The 19,061-nt window shown below is 37.5% G+C and overlaps 1 protein-coding gene across 2 annotated transcripts in view; it reads right to left on the reverse strand.

Annotated features, from left to right (window-relative positions):
- Positions 1–19,061, reverse strand: part of UNC79 (unc-79 homolog, NALCN channel complex subunit) — a 201,178-nt gene that overhangs the window by 161,493 nt on the left and 20,624 nt on the right. The window contains exons 1-2 of one of the 2 annotated variants that reach the window (XM_054567101.1): positions 6,543–6,645; positions 5,660–5,780 (exon numbers count right to left, since the gene is read on the reverse strand). In XM_054567101.1, coding sequence (XP_054423076.1) covers positions 5,660–5,780; positions 6,543–6,645 — 224 coding nt within the window. Of the gene's footprint in view, positions 1–5,659; positions 5,781–6,542; positions 6,646–19,061 lie in introns of those variants that run through there. The other variant, XM_054567102.1, reaches the window with a different exon arrangement.

Raw genomic sequence — 19,061 nt, forward strand, 5'->3', positions numbered from 1 at the left:
GGAAAGATAATTTAGAAAGTTAAAAAAAGTTTAATGGGAATAAAAATAAATTCTAAAAAGAAACTGGCTTTCTTTTAGCCTTCATTTTTAAATAAAAACTATTTAGTAAAAGCGATAAAGCAGAAAAGCTATTATTTTAAAAATAGAAAAAATGACTCCAACAGCCAAATGTTTAGGTTTTTTTAAATGAGGTTATACTATTTATCATTAAAGACAACAGTTATACATTATAATGATAATATCTGCTACACTTACAACGTGCTTTTATATGTTAATCAAAATAGGTAACAATTTATAAATGCTTCATCACATAAAAATAACCTTGTTTTACAGTTATTCTATGTGTATCAAACATTACTAAGTTCTTAGTTAATGATATTATATTTACAATTTTACAGTGGGGTGAAGAATTGGTTAGTGTCAAGCATGCTTGCTATTCCAAATTTACATTTATTTTTATATATTCTTAGTGCAAAAAATGTTACAATGTAAGAAAATGGCTACATGCTTTTTATTTTCTATGTGCCTAATTTACCTCGATTTCCTTTGTCTTCTGTTACTCAATGTCCAGGGAAAAACAATTAATAATAATAAAAATAATTTCAGAATAGTTATGTAATACTTCTTAGCAATAAATAACTTAAGATTTAGTGTAAGTTTTTTAACTTTTAAAGGGATTTAATGGACCTTTTTGGTGTGTGATGTATTTAACTTTGTAAGCTTATACTTTACAATGGGATAATATCAACATTCCAGTTACCCCTGCCTGCCTACATCTAACAAAAATACCATCAGATTTTCCACCAGACTTTATACTTTCCTTATATAATTCAATTACTCCTAAAAGTACCACCTCTGAATGTTATATAGTTGATAACAAGCCCAGGTACCAGAAAACTATTTTAACCCTGTAGGATTCTATCCCACTGACAATACCTTTAGAATCATAATGGATATAAATCAGAAATATTATTTCCCAAATGTCAGCCCTAAATTAGCCTACTACCAGCATCTTTTCAAATTTACAAGATGTGGATCTTAGAGGAGTGATATAAAAAAAACATTTTGCCATTGAGAATCAAATTTCCTGCTTATCATATACTACTGCTATCCTTTAAGTACAGTGCTCTCGTCAAATTTTTCCTTGGTAGGGGAAATACAGCATATTATATTTTCAAATATATATCAGTATTTTTCCAAAGTATAATATAATTTGACAAACACTAGTAAATCAACTTTGGAGACTCGACTCTGATATTTTTTTCCCTTCCTGTGTATGTGGGGTTCCCAAACGATAGCAGCAACAGCCTCTTACATGCAGGGAGGGAAGAATGGTAGCACTGAAATGGCATAACTTCTCTCTCACTGCCTTTAGATTTAATAAGTGGTGAAGTTGAGAAAAAAATGGCTGAAGATGAGTTATCCATGAAACCAGCTTTAAATCACCATTCATGTTTAAATGTAAGGAAATGTTTTCATTTGTGGAAAAACTTAAGAAGGGCTTATGAATAAATGTATAATGTATTGTGATTTTATGATGTTTTGTGAAATTTATTCAGAAAAATAAAAACCTTATTTCCCCAACCAAACTGTCTAACTTGGGAACCATAAAACCATCTTCCCCATTTGAAATTCATTCCCAGAAGTCTGTACATCCAACCACACAGAAAACTAAGAACGCCTTGCTCAGAAGAGTTTGACCCAGCAGGCAACCTTTCACCTTTCCTTCTCCCTCCTGAGATCCTCTTTATCAAGCGTTTGCTTCCAACATCAAGAGAAATCAAGAGAAGATCTCTGTGGGTGTTGGTCAAGATGAGAAGTTGCCCCAAGGTATTTATAGCACAGAAAATTAATACATAAAATAAACTTCCTATAAAATTATAAATGTTGAGTTGAATTTATGCACTAAACAAAATGTCCTTGATCATGCTATGTTCTAAAGCTACTCTGTGGACTTCAAATCAATAATTGGAAAGCTTATATATTCTAATTAAGTAATCTCAAACTATCATTCAATTAAGAGTATTGAACTGAGGCTAGAACCCCTTATAAAAACATATTAAACTTTTTCTAAAGAGTTAGCAGCAAGTAGTATTCCCCAAACTTGATGATTTTTAAAAAGATGTCATATGTTAACAGCTTGAATGGCAGAAGAGAGATCTGGGGGAAGAGATCGTAAAAGAGTGTTTGACACAGAAAGACTGGAAACCTTTAAATGTTCTGCCAGGTAAAAGACAAGATCCTTAAAGAAGAATTTAGATGTTTAAAACATGGCCCCAGAATACTTCCAATATAAAATGGACAGGCACCTCTGGTAGCAGTGAGGCAGAAATCCAACTAGATGATCTTCACAATTGCTTCTAATACTGAAAGCCAACGAAAAACTAAACCCCGAAGTTGTGTGAAATTGTGTATCCATTCGTACATTGAGGTTCCTACAACTAAAATGAGTACTACTCAGCCTTCAGGTGAATTTTATCCAGATCCCAGGTAACCGCTAGATGAAGTAAATGCTCTAGAAGGATTCGCACAATAGATGAAATTTGAACTAAAGGCAATTCTATGCAACAAGGGCTAGCAAACTAAATAACACACAGGACTCAACTTCCACTAACCTACAGTTTAGTTAGAGAACTCCATGAACTCTAACATGAGTCTAATTATGAGCTAAGCATATATACATGCACTATGCAAGTGCTGATCTAGTCAATTGTGCTATAATTTCTCCTCTCCTGTGGATTAAATTAATTCTGGTTAAACAGCTAGGATAATAACTGTCTTTGGAAATATGTACAAAACTCTATTAAAATCAATGACAGTTATATGCATGCATGAATATCAGAGGACTACTGTTCTAAAAAAGCAATTCTCACTCACATGAAGCTACTGGAACTTCAGGTTGCATATTTTAACCAAAACATGATTTTAACATCTTTGAGAATACCCAAATAGAAAGACAGAGGGTTACTCTGTGAGAATTAATCTCTAATTCTGTGTTCTTTTTTCCTTCCAAGAATCTGAATTCTGAAAGCAAGAAGTGCTCCTGAATGTAAAAGTTATATGAAACGCTATGGTTGTCTAACCCTATACTGTTCACCTGAAACTAATACAAAAAAAATATTGAATGTAAACTGTAATTAAAAGATTTTTTAAATTATATAAAATGCAAAAGGAACCATCTGGTTCATAAGTAAAAAATCTTATTGTCAATAATCTTGGACACCAAACACCTACACCATCATATTTGTCTTGAACTTTCTAATAGCATAAATAAAATAAAGAAATATAAATATGATTGTTAGGGATGCATATACCAACAGCAAAAGTGCTCATAACTTAGTCCAACATATAGGACGACAGTTGTAAGTTCTGTATTTCCAGTAAACAAAAGTGATGAAAGAGTTTGGTTTTTTTTGAAGTAGAGATGGGGGAAAAAGAAAGAAAAGGTATTGGGTTCAGCCCAAAGAGTCGAATCTGTCAATACGGAAGGCCAAGCCCTGACATGTTTCTTCCCCCAGGGCTCCTTCCGTCCTCCCCCTGCGTGCGCGTGCGCCACGGCCTGTCAGCTCTGCTCCGACCCGCTACCTGCAATGAACCGCTGAGTGGGAGACAGAGCTAAAACACCTGGGAACTGAAATACTGTCCGCATCACCTCCAGTACAGCTCAATTGAACGTCCAACAAGATGGTAAGTTTTTGCACTGAACACTTCCTTTCTTACCTTAACCTCAAAGACAACCCAAACTACTCAATGGACTCATCATAGATGCCAGCATTCCCAAAAGCCAGACCAAGCTGTCACTAACAGGAGTGTCCCTGCGCTACGATAACCAGCAGTACTAAGGAGCAGCAGTATAGCATAATTGTTGAGAGCATGCGCAGTGGATTAGGAGTGCCAGCGTCAAAGCCCGGTTCCAACACTTACTAGATAGGTACCTCTGAGTAATTTAACCACCCTATACTTTAGTTTCACTATTTGTAAAATGGGTACAATAGTTCACTTATGTCATAGAATTGTTACAAAGGATTAAATGAGATGACACATGTAAAGGTCTTAGAACAGGGCTTGACATATATAATTACTATTATTATACAATAGTAGTATTACCATTAGTAGTAGTTGTTGATGTCTCCCTTTAAAATGGACTCAGCTCAATTACACAGAATCTTCTCCAAAAGCCACTTGAACAGAACTGTCTTAACACCAGTTTCACCATTAAAACACCATCACCCATGATCATATTCTAAAGACCCACTGCTCCAGAAAACGGAAGATTCATGTCTTGTAAACGTGACTTCAGTACCCTAAACTTCTTAACTTTTTGCCACAATGACTAAGACCTAAGCAGTAAGCTTCCAAGTGCCAATTAAGATGTCAGTTTGTTTGCAAATGGAATTGAGAATTTTCTCCCTACTGAAAAGTGCCTCTCAATTCGAGAACTTATGGAATTTATGATGAAGGAAATCGTTTGCCTTTGAGGAAACTGACCTCAAAAAGGAGAATTCAAGAGAACAGAATCGGATGCCTTGGTGTATAAACTCATCTGACTATTACTATGAACACTGAGTTAATTATTCCACTAATTTGAAAAGAAGGGAAAGAACCCATAACAAGGTCCTACACTTACTCTGCAAATATGAAATCTGTGAATCTGATAAATAGAATCCCTTTAATACAGGACAGGGACACTAAGAGTTCTAAAGAAGAAAAGATATTCTAAAGAATAAGAACAAAGAGAGAGCAGGACTGCAGACAAGCAGCTGACTTGATCGCAGGAAAATTCTTTCTACAAAGCGTTCGGTCCGCCCGTGCAAAGCCTCAGACCACAGCGAACTCCAGTGCAAATACACTCATTCAGAATTGGTGTTCTTTCCCTACCTAATACCTATCTTACAAAACTTCTGTTGTTATGTAACTACAGAAACAGTAGCAAGTCAAATTTATGTGCTTTCAAAATCAGATTTGGGGTGAGAAGATCGTGGTAACGGAAGAGACTAAGCCTTAGAATTTAATGGAAAGTAAAATGTTCCACTCACTTCTTGGATGTTATTTCCCAAACGACTAAGCTCACCTTTGCTTGTTTCTCCTAATGACAGCTATAAAGCAGATAGGCCCCTCCTGTCTCTGCCTCATAGCAAAAGCAGACAATACTTGTTTTTGTTGTCTGGTCCTCCAGAGAACTTCCATATTAATTGTAAATCATGCTGAACACTTGAAGTGTTACACAGATTAAAAATAATTGTTATTACTATATATTATACTTCATGAAATATGAGACACTAAGGATAAACCTAAAATGCTACACAATTCTGATTTTCTTTAAGACCGTAAGTGCTTCCTATTCTTAATTTTAGCCATATAGGTTCTCCTTTTAATCCCACTCTGTGTTCCTGTAACTTTTATCACCAGATAAAGGTCTCGGGAAGACATCCAACTAAGGAAGGCAGGCAGTAGCCATGAGACCCAATCTTTTTTTCATTAAGGCCTGTGATCTGATCTGCTATATACACCCAGAGAACTTGAGTCCAGACTCTTCTGGCAGAGCACTAGAAAACATAAGGCCCTTCAAAACTTTCAGTTCAATAAAAATTTAGATCCCAATCAATTCAGCAGTCCTACCTTAAAATTCTTACAAAGTATAGGATGTTTTAAAGCTTACCTTAACAAGGTCTGAGAAAAGTATTTCAGGGTGTTTGCAATATCTGTTCCTGAAGGTACAGGGTAAATGTTGTGGAGAACCCGGTTATGATATTCCTGTAAGTACCGGATCTTGGAAGCAACTAGATAGAAGCAAAAAAAAAAAAAAAAAAAAAAAAAAAAAGGAAGGAGAAAAAAAGGAGAATCATCTTGTACTACGCATTAAGTATATAGTTGCTTTTTTTTTAATGATCAGATATAGGAATTTAATCAGTATTTAAGGGAAGTATGTACATTTTTACTAGAATTCCATGGCAGAAACAATTACAGAAGAACTTTAATTTTTAATAATTGCATTGAGTACACAAAATTATTTTTAGTTATCTGGTTTAATATCTTTTTCACAAATTACCAATTACTTTTTTAATCACCAAGAAAGGCAGTACACCAAATCATTTTATAATCACCCTCAAGTTAGCTTATTTTTAGCAAAATAATAATAGATATAAATCTCTGCCACTAGAGAAATATATTTAATATTACTTAACTAAAACCAAAGGAGAAAACTCGAAGGTCTTTCAATAATATTCTAAATACCCTAAGATCCAAAGGGATTCCATTGCACAAGGCATCAGTTGAAACCAGGCTTTTAATTTACTAAGTGATCATAAAAGCATGCTTAGCAAATGTTTGAACTGAGAGAATATTAAGAATAGAGTAATTAAGTATTAAATAGGAATACAATGATTGGGTGGTAATAAAAATATTTTAAAAATGAATGTCACATTTTTCTTCCAAGACATTTCAGAAATTAGGAGACTTCCTAAGCTTTCTGAACTTGGCCGCCCACATCTTCTCAAGATTCAGGAGGAGCTAAATAGGCTTATTCGCCCTCCTAGACCTACCTGGAGTCACCAGCATTGTCCACATTCCTGACCTGACCTTTGACCTGGCTGCAGTGAATGGCCCAGTTCTAGTCATTCCTCTTTGCATATCCCAAGGGGCCATGATGATCAACGTCTCTCAGGTCTCCTCTTCCACAGAGCTCTCAACACTGTCCATTTGTCCTTTCAATCTTTGAGGCTACCAAGGGAGCCTTTTAGGTGGAATGGCTCACTGTCAGCAGTTAACAGAAGACACATCAAGTCCTGGAGAAGCAAGGCCGTGCTGTTCCCAACAGCCCACGGAAACAGGCTACCGGAAGCACTCTAACTGAAATTCGGGCTTAAGCAACTCAGAGAACATCAAAATGCTTTCAATAGGCAAAGGATGTAGAATCACATAAGAATGACCTATCAGAACGGGAAGGACCATTTCCCCAGAACCATTGCATTTTAAAGATGGGGAAAATAAGGCATATTAGGTCCGTGGCAGAGCTAAATGAGCACTTATGGGTCCTGACTCCCTTCCAGTTCTCTTTCCACTGTGACACATTCTACAGTTAGATTATGCAATGTAGTCAAAATGCTAGTGGGTGTTCATTGCATCAACGCAATTTTCCTCTGCTATTAGGTTATTCACTGATTCTAAATCCCACATATACCATTTATCAGATTTCCTTTCTCTCTCTCCAACTACCTACACATTTCCGGAATATGATTAGTATTTTCCCACAGAAATAAGTCTAGATTGCAGATAATAATACCTTGAGTGTGTATAGCACATCACCTCTGAAGAAGACAACAAGTTTATATCCATTGTCTTAACCTCGTAAGTGTCTGGTTGTAAATAACTTTTTTCCTGAGATAAGGTAAAAATAAGGAATACTTGAAAATGTTTCAATTACATACTCTACAAAAATCCATTTTCTTCTCAGCGTTTTTGATCTGCCGTTCACTACCTTTTAGAAGGTCACACTACAGGGAACCCCCATGTTAACACACAGTTTAAAGCCTCAGATATTTGAGATGTGCTAGGCTGGCATATGCCTTCCGCTCACCCAGCTTCCCAGTAACACTCTGTTTCTGTGACTTCACTCAACCTTTAATATTCAGCAGGTTTCTCTCAAGTATTTAAGGAAAACCGTTCATCATTCCACCACCTAAAAAAAGGGTGCCGATAGTGCAGGTTGTGGACAATAAGCTCAAAGAAAGAGAAAAGTCAAAGATCCCCACAGCTCGATACTTGCTCATCATTCAAGAGCTACGGAACTGTCACTACACAGCGAGAGCAAGCATTCGCAAATATTTGCAGAATGAATGAACGTTCTTTTCATGGTTCTTTTTATTAAAATCCAGTGATGTCTATTTTCAATGGGTACCCAAATATAAAAGGGAAAGCAGAAAAAAGAGTCTCCCTTCTTTGAGATCTTTTCATATTTTACACATGTCACATTGTATTGTTTTTGTTTACTTACCTGTTTATTTTGCATACCAGGTTGTAAATTTATTGAAGGCAGAAACTGTATCTTACTTATATCTCTTTCCATGCCTAACACATTGCCTGGCACTTAGTAGGTACTTGATATATTTGCGGGATAAATGAACAAATGAATTATTACTCTAATAATAATACTTATCACTTGGAGGTTTTTTGGATATATACGTATCTGTCTTCCACACTTAACTGTGGACTCTTTTTATTCCTAGTGCCAGATTATCTAGTAGGTAATCAATAAATAATTGATGTGTGAAGATGGAAAAAAAGAGGAAAGAAGGGAAAGAAGAACAAAGATAGTGGTGAGGAGTCATGAAAGATAATTTACAGAACCAGTTAGAAAAATGTTCAAACTAACTTTTGCACTGATGAATGCAACAAAATCATGGCTTTATTTAACTTTCATATTTGCAACTATTTGAGAACAACCAGAAAGATCCCTGACATATAATAACGTGTAACTATGCTGAGGTTGTGAATAAAGCAGCTATTTTCAACTTCGCACAGAAGACAGGATCCTTCGGCTGGTCACTAAGCCCAGGTGAGCACCGGCTTCCTCGTCACAGGACAGAGTTCTTATTTTTACTCCAATCCTAATCCTGAATATTGCTGCAGAAACTCAAATAATTGGGCTGGATGGATATAAACAAGTTATCTCCAGCCTCAACTGACCTTTAGGTAATCACTGTTTATCCCTCTCCACACTCTTCAAAACTCTTTTCCTTACACTTGAAGAAAACAGAAGCCACCTGTTACGCACTGAATGCCCCTCCCAAAATCCATATATTGAAGTTGCAGTCTCAAAATGTGACTATATTCGAGATGAGGTCTTTAAAAGGGTGAATAAGTTAAAATGAGGCCCTGAGAGGGGCTCTAATCCAGTCTGACTGGTGTCCTTATATAAAAAGGAGATTTGGACACAGAAGAGACACCAGGGATGCATGTGAAGAGAGACAAGGCCATATGCAAGCCAAGGAGACAGGCCTCAGGAGATGCCAAACCTGCCAACACCTTCATCTTGGACTTCTGGCCTCCAGGACAGTGAGAAAATTAATTTCTGTTGTTTATGCCACCTAGTCAGCAGTACTTTGTTATGGAAGCTCTAACAAAACTAACAGATACACCATCATAGAGGAAATCCTTTAAGACTGTAAGTAAGAGCTAAGAGTCTGAGCTCTGAAGTCAAACAGTTCTGGATTAAGACTTTGGCTCTACCTCCCCTTGACCCGTTTCCTCATCTGTAAAATGAGGATAATCATACCAACTTCATGGGGATATTGTGAATAATAAATCACTTACTGTACCAATCACTTAGCATAGTACCTAGTACACCCTCAACACACAGCAGATATCAAAAGCCTCCTGCATTGCCTTCCTTCCTATTCCTATCGAACATCCATCCCACTAGGGCCCCCATCCATCAGCTGTCTCTCCCACGCATTGCCATAAGCATCCAGATAATGTCTGTGAAAGGGAAACTGAAAAACCTCTCATTTAACCTGAAGTGCCCCTGCAGCTACTGGTCTCTCCATTCAGAGGCAAGATTATAAGCGTTAAGTATACTCTCCCATCTCTCTGTCACTTCCAATTCTTTCATCCACTCGGTCCGGTCTGGCTTCCACCTCTGCCACTGCCCGGAATCTGCTTTTTCCAGCAGGAGTGTCCATGATGCAGCCCAGGACGGCTGTGAAAGCGGCCCAACACAAAATCGTACATTTACTGAAAACATTATGGGTTTGAGTTTTTTGTGATTACATGTTGCAGTGTATTTAACATGTGGCCCAAGACAACTCTCCTTCTTCCAGTGTGGCGCAGAGGCGCCAAAAGGTTGGACATCCCGGTTGCTGAACCCAATGGGCACTTCCCAGTCATCCTCGAAACCCTCTCTTGTTGGCTCTCCTGATACCGCCTTCTCCTCATCTTCCTCCGACCTCCCTAGAGTATCCCTATCCCACTCGATGTGCTTTGCCATCTCCCCCATTACTTGACGTTTAAATGCTGGAGTTCCTCAGGGTTCCGCCCTAGACTCCGTAGTTGTCCCCACATCCTCTCCACAGTCAGTCCCATCCAGCCACAAGGCGTTTGCACTGTCTGGGCCCCCTGCTCTTACATGTGTACCTCCATCCCAGGCGTGCAGCGCCCCTGAGTAACAGGCCTCGCCTCATCCACTCGGTTTCTCCACTGGAAATCGTGTAGATCTCATAAAGTAAACATGTTCCAACACTGAATTTTATCTCTTCCCTCACCCCCTAAAAAACCTACTTCACCATCTATATAATTCATCACTCTGACAAGTATTCTAAAAATCATCCTTGACAGCGCCTGTTCCTTCTCCCTCACTCCCTTAATCCAATCTGTCACTAAGTCCTGTCAGTGTTACCAACAAAATGTGCCTCCGAACTGTCTTCTGTGCTTTATCTTCACTGCCATTACTGGGCACCACCATCTCCTGATTGATTCTCAAAGCCTCTGAACTCATCTGCCTGGTTCGCTCTTGCCTCTCTCCAGTTCTTTCTCCTCAGAAACGCTAAAAGGATCTTTTTAAAATATATACAGTTTTGCCCTGACTGGCATAGCTCAGTGGGTTAAGCATTGTCCCACAAAGCAAAAGGTCACCAGTTCAATTCACAGTCAGGGCACACGCCTGGCTTGTGAGCCAGGTCCCTGGTTGGAGCGTGTACAAGAGGCAACCGATTAATATTTCTCTTACACATTGATGTTTCTCTCCCTCTCTTTCTCCCTCCCTTCGCCTCTCTCTAAAAATAAATAAAATCATGCGTGAGCGCGCACGCGCGTGCACACACACACACAGTTTCATGCAAATCCTTCAGTGGCTGCCCATTGCCCTCAATAAAATCCAAAATCCATAACACAGTCCCTTCCTACCTTCCAACTTCATGTCATACCACAAGAGCCAGACACACTTTTTTAAACACAGCCCAGTTTTTTAAACACAAAAACATTTTTTTTTTACCTGAAAACCTCTCTAGGTACTTGCCGCTCTTCCAAGAGTGCTTTTCCTGTCACATTGTGTCTGGGTAACTCCTGCTCATACTTCAAGGCTGACTTCAAATGTTGCCTCCTCAGAGAGGTCTTGGCTGACGCCCCTGTCTAACTCGATGCCCTGACCTCCACCCACACTTTTCTGTTTTAAAATATCCTATTCTGGTTTTTTTTTCCCCAGTAGTTAGCACAATTTTAAGTATATACTTCTTTGGGTGACTGTTGACTCTCTCTCCCAAATGGACAGTAGCCTTCAGAAACTATGTCTCTTGTTCATCATTACACCTGCCCAGTGACCAGCAGGTGCCGAATTTGCTGGGTCCTAGGAAGGATGAAGGAAAAGAAGGAGAGATGGGGAAAGTGGGTTTTGGCAGTGGTTAAAATTTGTTTCTCCATGGAAAGAGCCAAGAAAGCCAACTGTTAAAGCTGCAATGAAAATGAGGAAGACATAAAGGGGGGAGTGTGGGAGAGCGATGGTTTCTCTCCAGGCCACACGAGTCGAGTTGCTGCCCACGGGCACCACTGCGCATCTTATCTCCACCACGGCGTCAAAGCCTCGCTCCATTTGGAGAGACAAGGCCTTGAAATTCAGTCATTCATTTCAGGCATATATAAAAACACTTTAACAAAAGTGAGATCACATAATACATGAGTTTTAAATAATTTTTCTTTCAATCTTAAGCATTTTCTTGTCGCTAAATATTTTTAAGAGCAACTCTTCTTTCCTAGTTTTTAATATTTCGTTATTTATGCTCATTACCATAAAAGTAAAAATTCACATAAGCACAATGCAGAAAAATTAAGAACCTAAAGGCCCACTCTTCAGAGACAACCATAGTTAACATTTTGGTGTATTACCCTTCTAGAAAACTTTCTCTGTATACATATACATTTACAGAAATGGGATTTCAATGTATATAGTTTTAGAATCTGCTTTCCTCACTTTTTGTATCAGAAATACATTTGCACATCATCATTGTAATAGCTTTATAATTTTCCTTTATGTACATGAATAATAATTTATTTCACTGATCACCCATTTGTGAAATCTGGGGTTATTTTTCATTACTCTAGTCAATGTTGCAAAGAATATCCTGTTAAATATGTGCACACAACTTTAGTTATCTCCTTAGAATAAAATTTTAATTGTGGAATTGCTGAGTCAAACAGGAAATACTAATTTTAAAAGCTTTTGATAAGAATTGAGACATTTCCCTTCAGAAAGACACTATCTCTTTACATACTACTAATGCATAAGACTAATAATATTTATTGAATGTCCACTACTTATCAGGTTCTCTGTAGATATTATTTTTAATCCTCACAATAATTTTTCAAAATAGTTATAATTTCCATTTAAAGGTAAGTAAACCAAAACTCAGAAAAAGTGACTTATCCAAAGACACAGGCTAGGAAGTGGCAGAACTGACGGTCTGGCTATAAGACACGCTGCTCCACCACGCTATGTTGTTTTTTCATTATTTTGATTAGCTTAATAATATTTAATTGTATGATATAATACAGAATACTAGTACTTCCCTTATTCTATTATTTGGCATTTAGGTTGTTTCCAATATTTCATTAAGTAACGCTGTAGTAAACAGATGAAATATTAGACTGTATCTGTTTCTTTCCTGAGAAAACACAAAATGAAATTTGTTTACCTCACTAGTCCCACACTTTTTTCCTTGAAAAATCAATTCCCTTTAATTCTTTAAGGCCCATCTTAAGAATCACGCCATTCATGAAGCCTTCTAACCGACTCCAATCATTATCACTATCTTCCTTTTCTGACTACTTATTATCTGCCTCAAAATTTTTATCACTTCATTATACAAACTTATCACTGATAATAAACTGTTCTGTATGGCTCTAAATTAGTCTCATGTCTGCAAATCTAGTATCTCTAACAACTCTTTAAAATATCTGAGGACAGAACTATCTTATATAATATTTGTAACTCCCTTAGAACTTGTCACAAGGCTAGGTACATAACAGATGGTCAACCTTTACACAATGGCTGAAATGAATTGAAAATTTAAATGTCAGTTATCCTCTATCCTATCAACGTCCTCTAAATAAATTCTTTAAAATTCTAATACAATTTACACAAATAAGTAATTTCCAAATAAAATTTGTTCGACATACGAATAATGCAGAAGTCTTTCATGACTTACTTTCCTCTCATCTCATTCCAATAGAGCTCCAAATAATCATTTTGCTTGACATGTATTCCAAAGGTTTGTATAGCTTCTTCATCATCATTGTTAGTATTTACTCATTTTTTTTTTCTTCAAATAGACCACTCATTTTACTTTCCATGTCCTAAACATGCTGGGTGAATGTCCTGGAGTAATCACGACGTCCTGCGGAGAACTCTGAGATGCAGAATGAGTTCCCACCTACAGCCATGTGTGACCTCAAGCAAATCATTTAATATCTCTGCACTTCAGGGGCGGTTGTTTGTTTGCATTGTTCTCATTTTTGCCAAGTGAGAAATTAAAATACTACTTCTCCCCACACCCTTTGCAAATGCTGGTTACTAATGTAGATTTAAGGCATATATTCTAATTTCGTATTATTTTTAGGTGTGTTCTTCCACTACGGAGAGTCCATGGCTTTAAGGATTTGCGGCCATTGCCCCTTTTTAAACCACTCATCTTCACTTCAGTCTAACCTTTCACTGAGAAATGATAGATGTAAGTACAGAGTAGTTCATAAATTTGGATTGCTATAAATAATCACCACAATGTTTAAAGTAAAAATTATGCATGGTACCTTTTTTATTTCTTCTCTTGATTAGAGGATCAGTAAGGAATCAAACATCCTCCTTAATTGCCCTGTATCTTTGTCTTAATGTTTGTGTGACTCTCAAAGTGTCTCTTACGTCCAGCAGGCTCTACTTCTTCGTCCAATTGGTTCTATCTAGAAATCATCTCTCAAATCTACTCTCTCCTTCATCTACACCTTAATTCAAGCCTGCACAATCTCCAGACTGAGATCCCTTCTGACCTTTTTTTTAACATGACATCCAAAGTGATCTTTCTAAAATGCAAATCTTCCTCATGTCCTGCTGGTTGAAATGCAAATAATCAACAACATATCGAGTCCAGCATGAACAGATCCCTGCTCACCTGTCAAGCTTCCTCTTCTGTCTTGTCCATACGTACCACACTGCAAGCATCCTGACTTGCAGAAACCCCAGCTTATGGGGCTCATATCCTCCCATGCTTGTGCACACAACGTTCTCCGTACGAGAATGCAATCTGTACTTCTTTGGCTGGCCACCTCTTAAGAATCCTTCGCAGCTCAGCTGTGACCACTTCTGCTACAGATAACTAACCCTGCCTACCACAAGGTGCCTTAGCTGCATCTCCTTGGCACTTTCCTACCACTATATGTTATAATTATTAACTCAATCACTGTCTCTTCCACTGAGCTATCAGATCCTTGAGATCAGAAACTGTCTCTTTTATTTTTGTATATCCAGCATTTAATGAGTGCCTTATCATAAATAAATGTTCGATGAATGAATGAATTCACATATCACATGATTCTTGGTATAAGAAAGCAGTTTAGAATTTATATTCCTATCATGGGCTAGTTTTGGATCTCGGCTATGACACTCAAGTGCCCTGTACCTCCTCTTTCTACTACTTATAGGAAGAACAATTTGTATTGCAAGAGCTAATGTATCATTTTCTTCCGAAGTCCCCAGTTCCTCCACTTTGCCATTTTGGGATGTGGAGCTGGTCTGGCTGTAAGCCAACTGAAGGGCTGAGGATGGGCTGTGTCTGCAAGGATGGCGAGAGAGCAAGGAAGACCTATTCCAAGAGAGCCCCACTCTGAGTGACTAACCGCATGAGGAACCAGGCATGGCCTTCAGTCAGAGGATGCGATGCGCATCAGTCGCACCTGACCAGCTCAGAGAACAGTCAGAGCAGAGGCCTATAAACAGTCCTCAGTCTCTGAGTCAGTCTCATCTGAGGATTAGAGCTATGTTCCTCTAGGTGAGCAAGGAAAGGAAAGCACCCTTCAGAAAGGCACACCCCTAAGAAGGACATTCTGGGAAACATAATTTATTTTAGGAGAAATAGAAAATATACAGGTCACAGTACAGTTAAAATTGGCCCCATCCTATTCAGAACGAGTTAGGCTGTCCCTTCCTCTGATGGATGAGAACCACAGAAAAGAACCCCCGAGGACAGAAGGTGCCCAGGCTGACTACATCATTTGAGGACACAACTTGAACTCCTAATACAGTTAAAGAGCTCAAGCTGAGGGAACTTTGGTTGGAGGATGTTATAGGAAGAGGCCAGAATTTGGAGCCCTGTCTGATGCCAACTAAGCCTAATATTCAGGTTACTTGTATCCTTTTAGTCCAATACATTTAAAAGTACTCATTAGTATAGCTGCTGCTTCTCTGTTTATCCTTTATTTTCACATGGAGCTTTTCTGGAAAAAGGAGCTTTGTTTTGTTTTGGTTCTTTATTTGTTAACTTTTCACTATAGAAATTTTAAACACATACAAGAGAGAAAAGCAAAATGAAGCCTGGGTATCCAACACTCAACTTTACTAGTCACCATCTACACCTGTCTACAGTATTCTTTGGCTTAAGTATTTAAAGCAAATTCTGTTAATCAGATCATTTCACTTATAAATATTTTAGTATAATCTCTGGCTTTAGTATAATCTCTGACATTTATAACAATCGCAATAGTGCTATCATACCCAATAACAGTAACAAATAAATCCCTTTATATCAGGAGCCAAACAACATTTGCGAGGGGCATTTCACAAATTCCATATGCACTCCTTCCCTTCCTCATTCCCTCCTGCTATAATTTGCATTCCCACAAGGACAAAGAAAATATGGGTCTGTAGTGTCTTTAGTTTTATTTCTGTTCCCATGTTCCAGCTTCTCCAAACCTGTCATTATTTAGTCCATTATACATCTGTAATTTTCTGCAGTTACTACAAGAGTCTCCTCAGCCCTCTCCCTCCCCAGCTCCAACAACTGGAGCTTTTCTCACACACACACACAATTATATTCCAATTTACAGATGGAAAGATGGGGGAACCAAGAGTTCAAAGCATACAGAAAAAGAGACAGGTATCATCTGAATTCAGGCTCTTCTACCTACTAGTTATGAGAACTTGAATAATAAAACTTCTTTGAGCCTCAATTTCCTAATCTATAAAATGGGGATTTTTAAATATTACATGTATAAACTACTTGGCACAATGACTGGCACATAGTAGATAATAAATTGCTACCATAATTAGCAGTTACATGTGAGATCCTTCTCTTTCCCCTTTCCTAGTCCAATACTCTGTCCCTTAAAATTGAATAACCTGTGGAGTGAGAAAAACAGCGCAAAGATTTAGCATCAACCAAATCAATAATAATTCCTTACACACACACACATACAATCTACTCATGCATTTGGTACTGAAATCCGGTTCTATTTTAAAGAATAAAAAAGTAAATATAGCTAATAATAAAGATACTCAGAAACGGAGATGAAGGAGGGAAAACAAATACTGGCAAATCCCTGATCAAAGAATAATCCTCCTTTGGGGACAGCCATCCTCTTTAACTGAAAGCAAAATCTCATAAAGATACAAATGAAGGGTGAGGGAAAAGGATACACAGATTAGAGAGCCAAAACAGTCGAATCTCCCCTCAAAAGCAAAAACAGTCGAATGTCCCAAATTTCATTGTTAATGCTTCCAAATACTCATATACTTACATATATATTCTTTAGTTGGTTTTAGTTCCAGGTGGCCAACTTTAATGGGCACTTTCAGCAGACAGGAGAGATCAGCAAAGAACTTTCCTGTTCTTCAGCAAGTGACTCCATCGTCGCCATCATCATCATCATCATCATCACCACCACCATCATCATCGATTACATCTGTCTACCCTTTACATTTTTCAAAGCACTTCCACATGCATTATTCAATTACATTTTTGAGTAGTTACCTTGTAAAAAACATGTCAGGAGTTTAAGGAATTTTACACATAAAGCAAAAGTTAAGCAACAAAGGTGAAGGGAAAGATATCAGTGATCTTATTTGTCTATCAGATAATTGATTGAACACTCATTAATGCACTAGGCATTTTGAGATATGAATAAATCAACAACAAAAGGACATAATCCTTATCCTCTGGGTCTCAATAATAGTAATAATTCTAAATTCTGAGTGTTTATGTTGTTCCAATAAACATAAAAATAATAGTTGGATGCTAGTATTAATCCCATGTTACCAATGAGAAAAACCAAGGCTTAGAGAGGTTAAGTAACTTGCCCAAGGTCACATAAGAAGTAAATAATAGAGCCATTTTCTGACATATCACTTACAAAGAGAAACAGTTGAACTAGTTGTAGTCCATCACACATTTTTAACACATTAAAAAACACATGGATACCTAAAATCATCCATTGCTTTCATGCATGAATTAGTGATACCTAACCACTTGCCTAATGGAGAAAGCCTTAACATGCAAACTCTTCATTTGCCAGAGGTGAAGCACTTGCAAAAAAGAAAAAGTAGAACAATTTATTTAAGTCAAAAGAGAAGATTGCTGTTCCTATTTGTATTGCATTATTGGTCAGGAGAACTTGTACTGGGAACTGTGAAAGTCAGATTCATTTAATGGCGTGATGGAGAAAGTGATAAAGCAGTGAATCTTCTTCATGGGAGTTTTTTGGATATTAGTAATAATTTGAAATAGAACATGAAGCTCTCTTTTATTTTCATATAATCTGGTTAGACTATAGAAGCTTTTTTTTTTTAAGTATACTGGACAGCTTCCTCAGATCAAGATTTTGAAATCGAAGAGTCTAAGGGGCCATATTCTGAGTACCTCCTGTCCCATCCAAAGAGTGACTCACAAGTTTGTAGTTTCTTCCCGATGCGACAAGAAGAAAGGTTTTGAAACTGCAAGAATGGGCTGGACAGGAGACTAGGAAAACAAGAGTATTACTGATTTGTTCAAGGACTTATAAATCCAGACATATGGATTTAAGAGAGGAAAAACTAGAGAATGTTTTAATCTCTTATTGCTAAACTGTACTGAGCTCTCTATAATCATAGATTTTTGAGGAACCAAAGAGCTATTTGGTAGAAATTAAATAATTTCAAAGATATACAGAAGTTGATGACTCTGAATCATTCTTTAAGTTTCCATATCTAATTGCAAAACAAAAGACATATTGGAATTATCAACCATCCGTCCAATCAAGGTGGCTCCATTTCAAAAGAAAATGATTGCACAGAAAATAAATAATACTCCCTAAGAAGATGCAGATATCCCAGTATTGCCTAAATAAGAAGATAAGTTATAAACAGCATGGTCCTTTAAATGTCTGGCTACATGGACAAACTCTGGGAAATGCTTGGGTTCTTACTTTCCTGTTAAAGTCCATTCTATCCCATGACGAAGCTAAAGTCGAAGTGGAGGTTCACGATCAACATGGAGTTAAAATTCAAATGCGCTGTGACTTGGAACATACTGCGCCATTCTCAAGAATAATTCAGTCCATCATACAACATTTTCTCTAACTTGGTCAAACGGAACAACGCTGGAATATAAAATTATATCTCTTTACAGGTTCTTTTTAAAACTATAACATTTCCTTTGTATTGACTATGTACCAGGCACTATTCTAAGCACTTAGCATAGTAACTCTTAAAAGCCTCACAACAAGCCTATGAGGTAGGTGCTCTTTTATTCCCTTGTCTTTCTTTTTCTAAACATGAAAAAACTGAGGACACTGTTATCAATTTCAAAAATTCATGCAGTCTGCATGTAAGTTGTTCCTTTACTCATTCAGCAAATATTTATGGAGGGTCAACTATGTCCCCAGTACTCGGAATATAACAGTGCAGGAGACAGTGACAGCCTCTGATCTTGTGATGCTTATGGTAAAGTGTCAAAGATGAACAAAATGGACCAAAAAAATTGTTTTAAAGGTTTATTAAGAACCATGCAGGGAGCTAAAATAAAGAATAAAAAAGGAGATTGGGAATAGCCTCT

Source organism: Pteronotus mesoamericanus, unplaced genomic scaffold, assembly GCF_021234165.1.
Source record: "Pteronotus mesoamericanus isolate MK-2021 breed Mesoamerican mustached bat unplaced genomic scaffold, CSHL_Meso_final contig_182, whole genome shotgun sequence".
NCBI classification, from domain to species: Eukaryota; Metazoa; Chordata; class Mammalia; order Chiroptera; family Mormoopidae; genus Pteronotus; species Pteronotus mesoamericanus.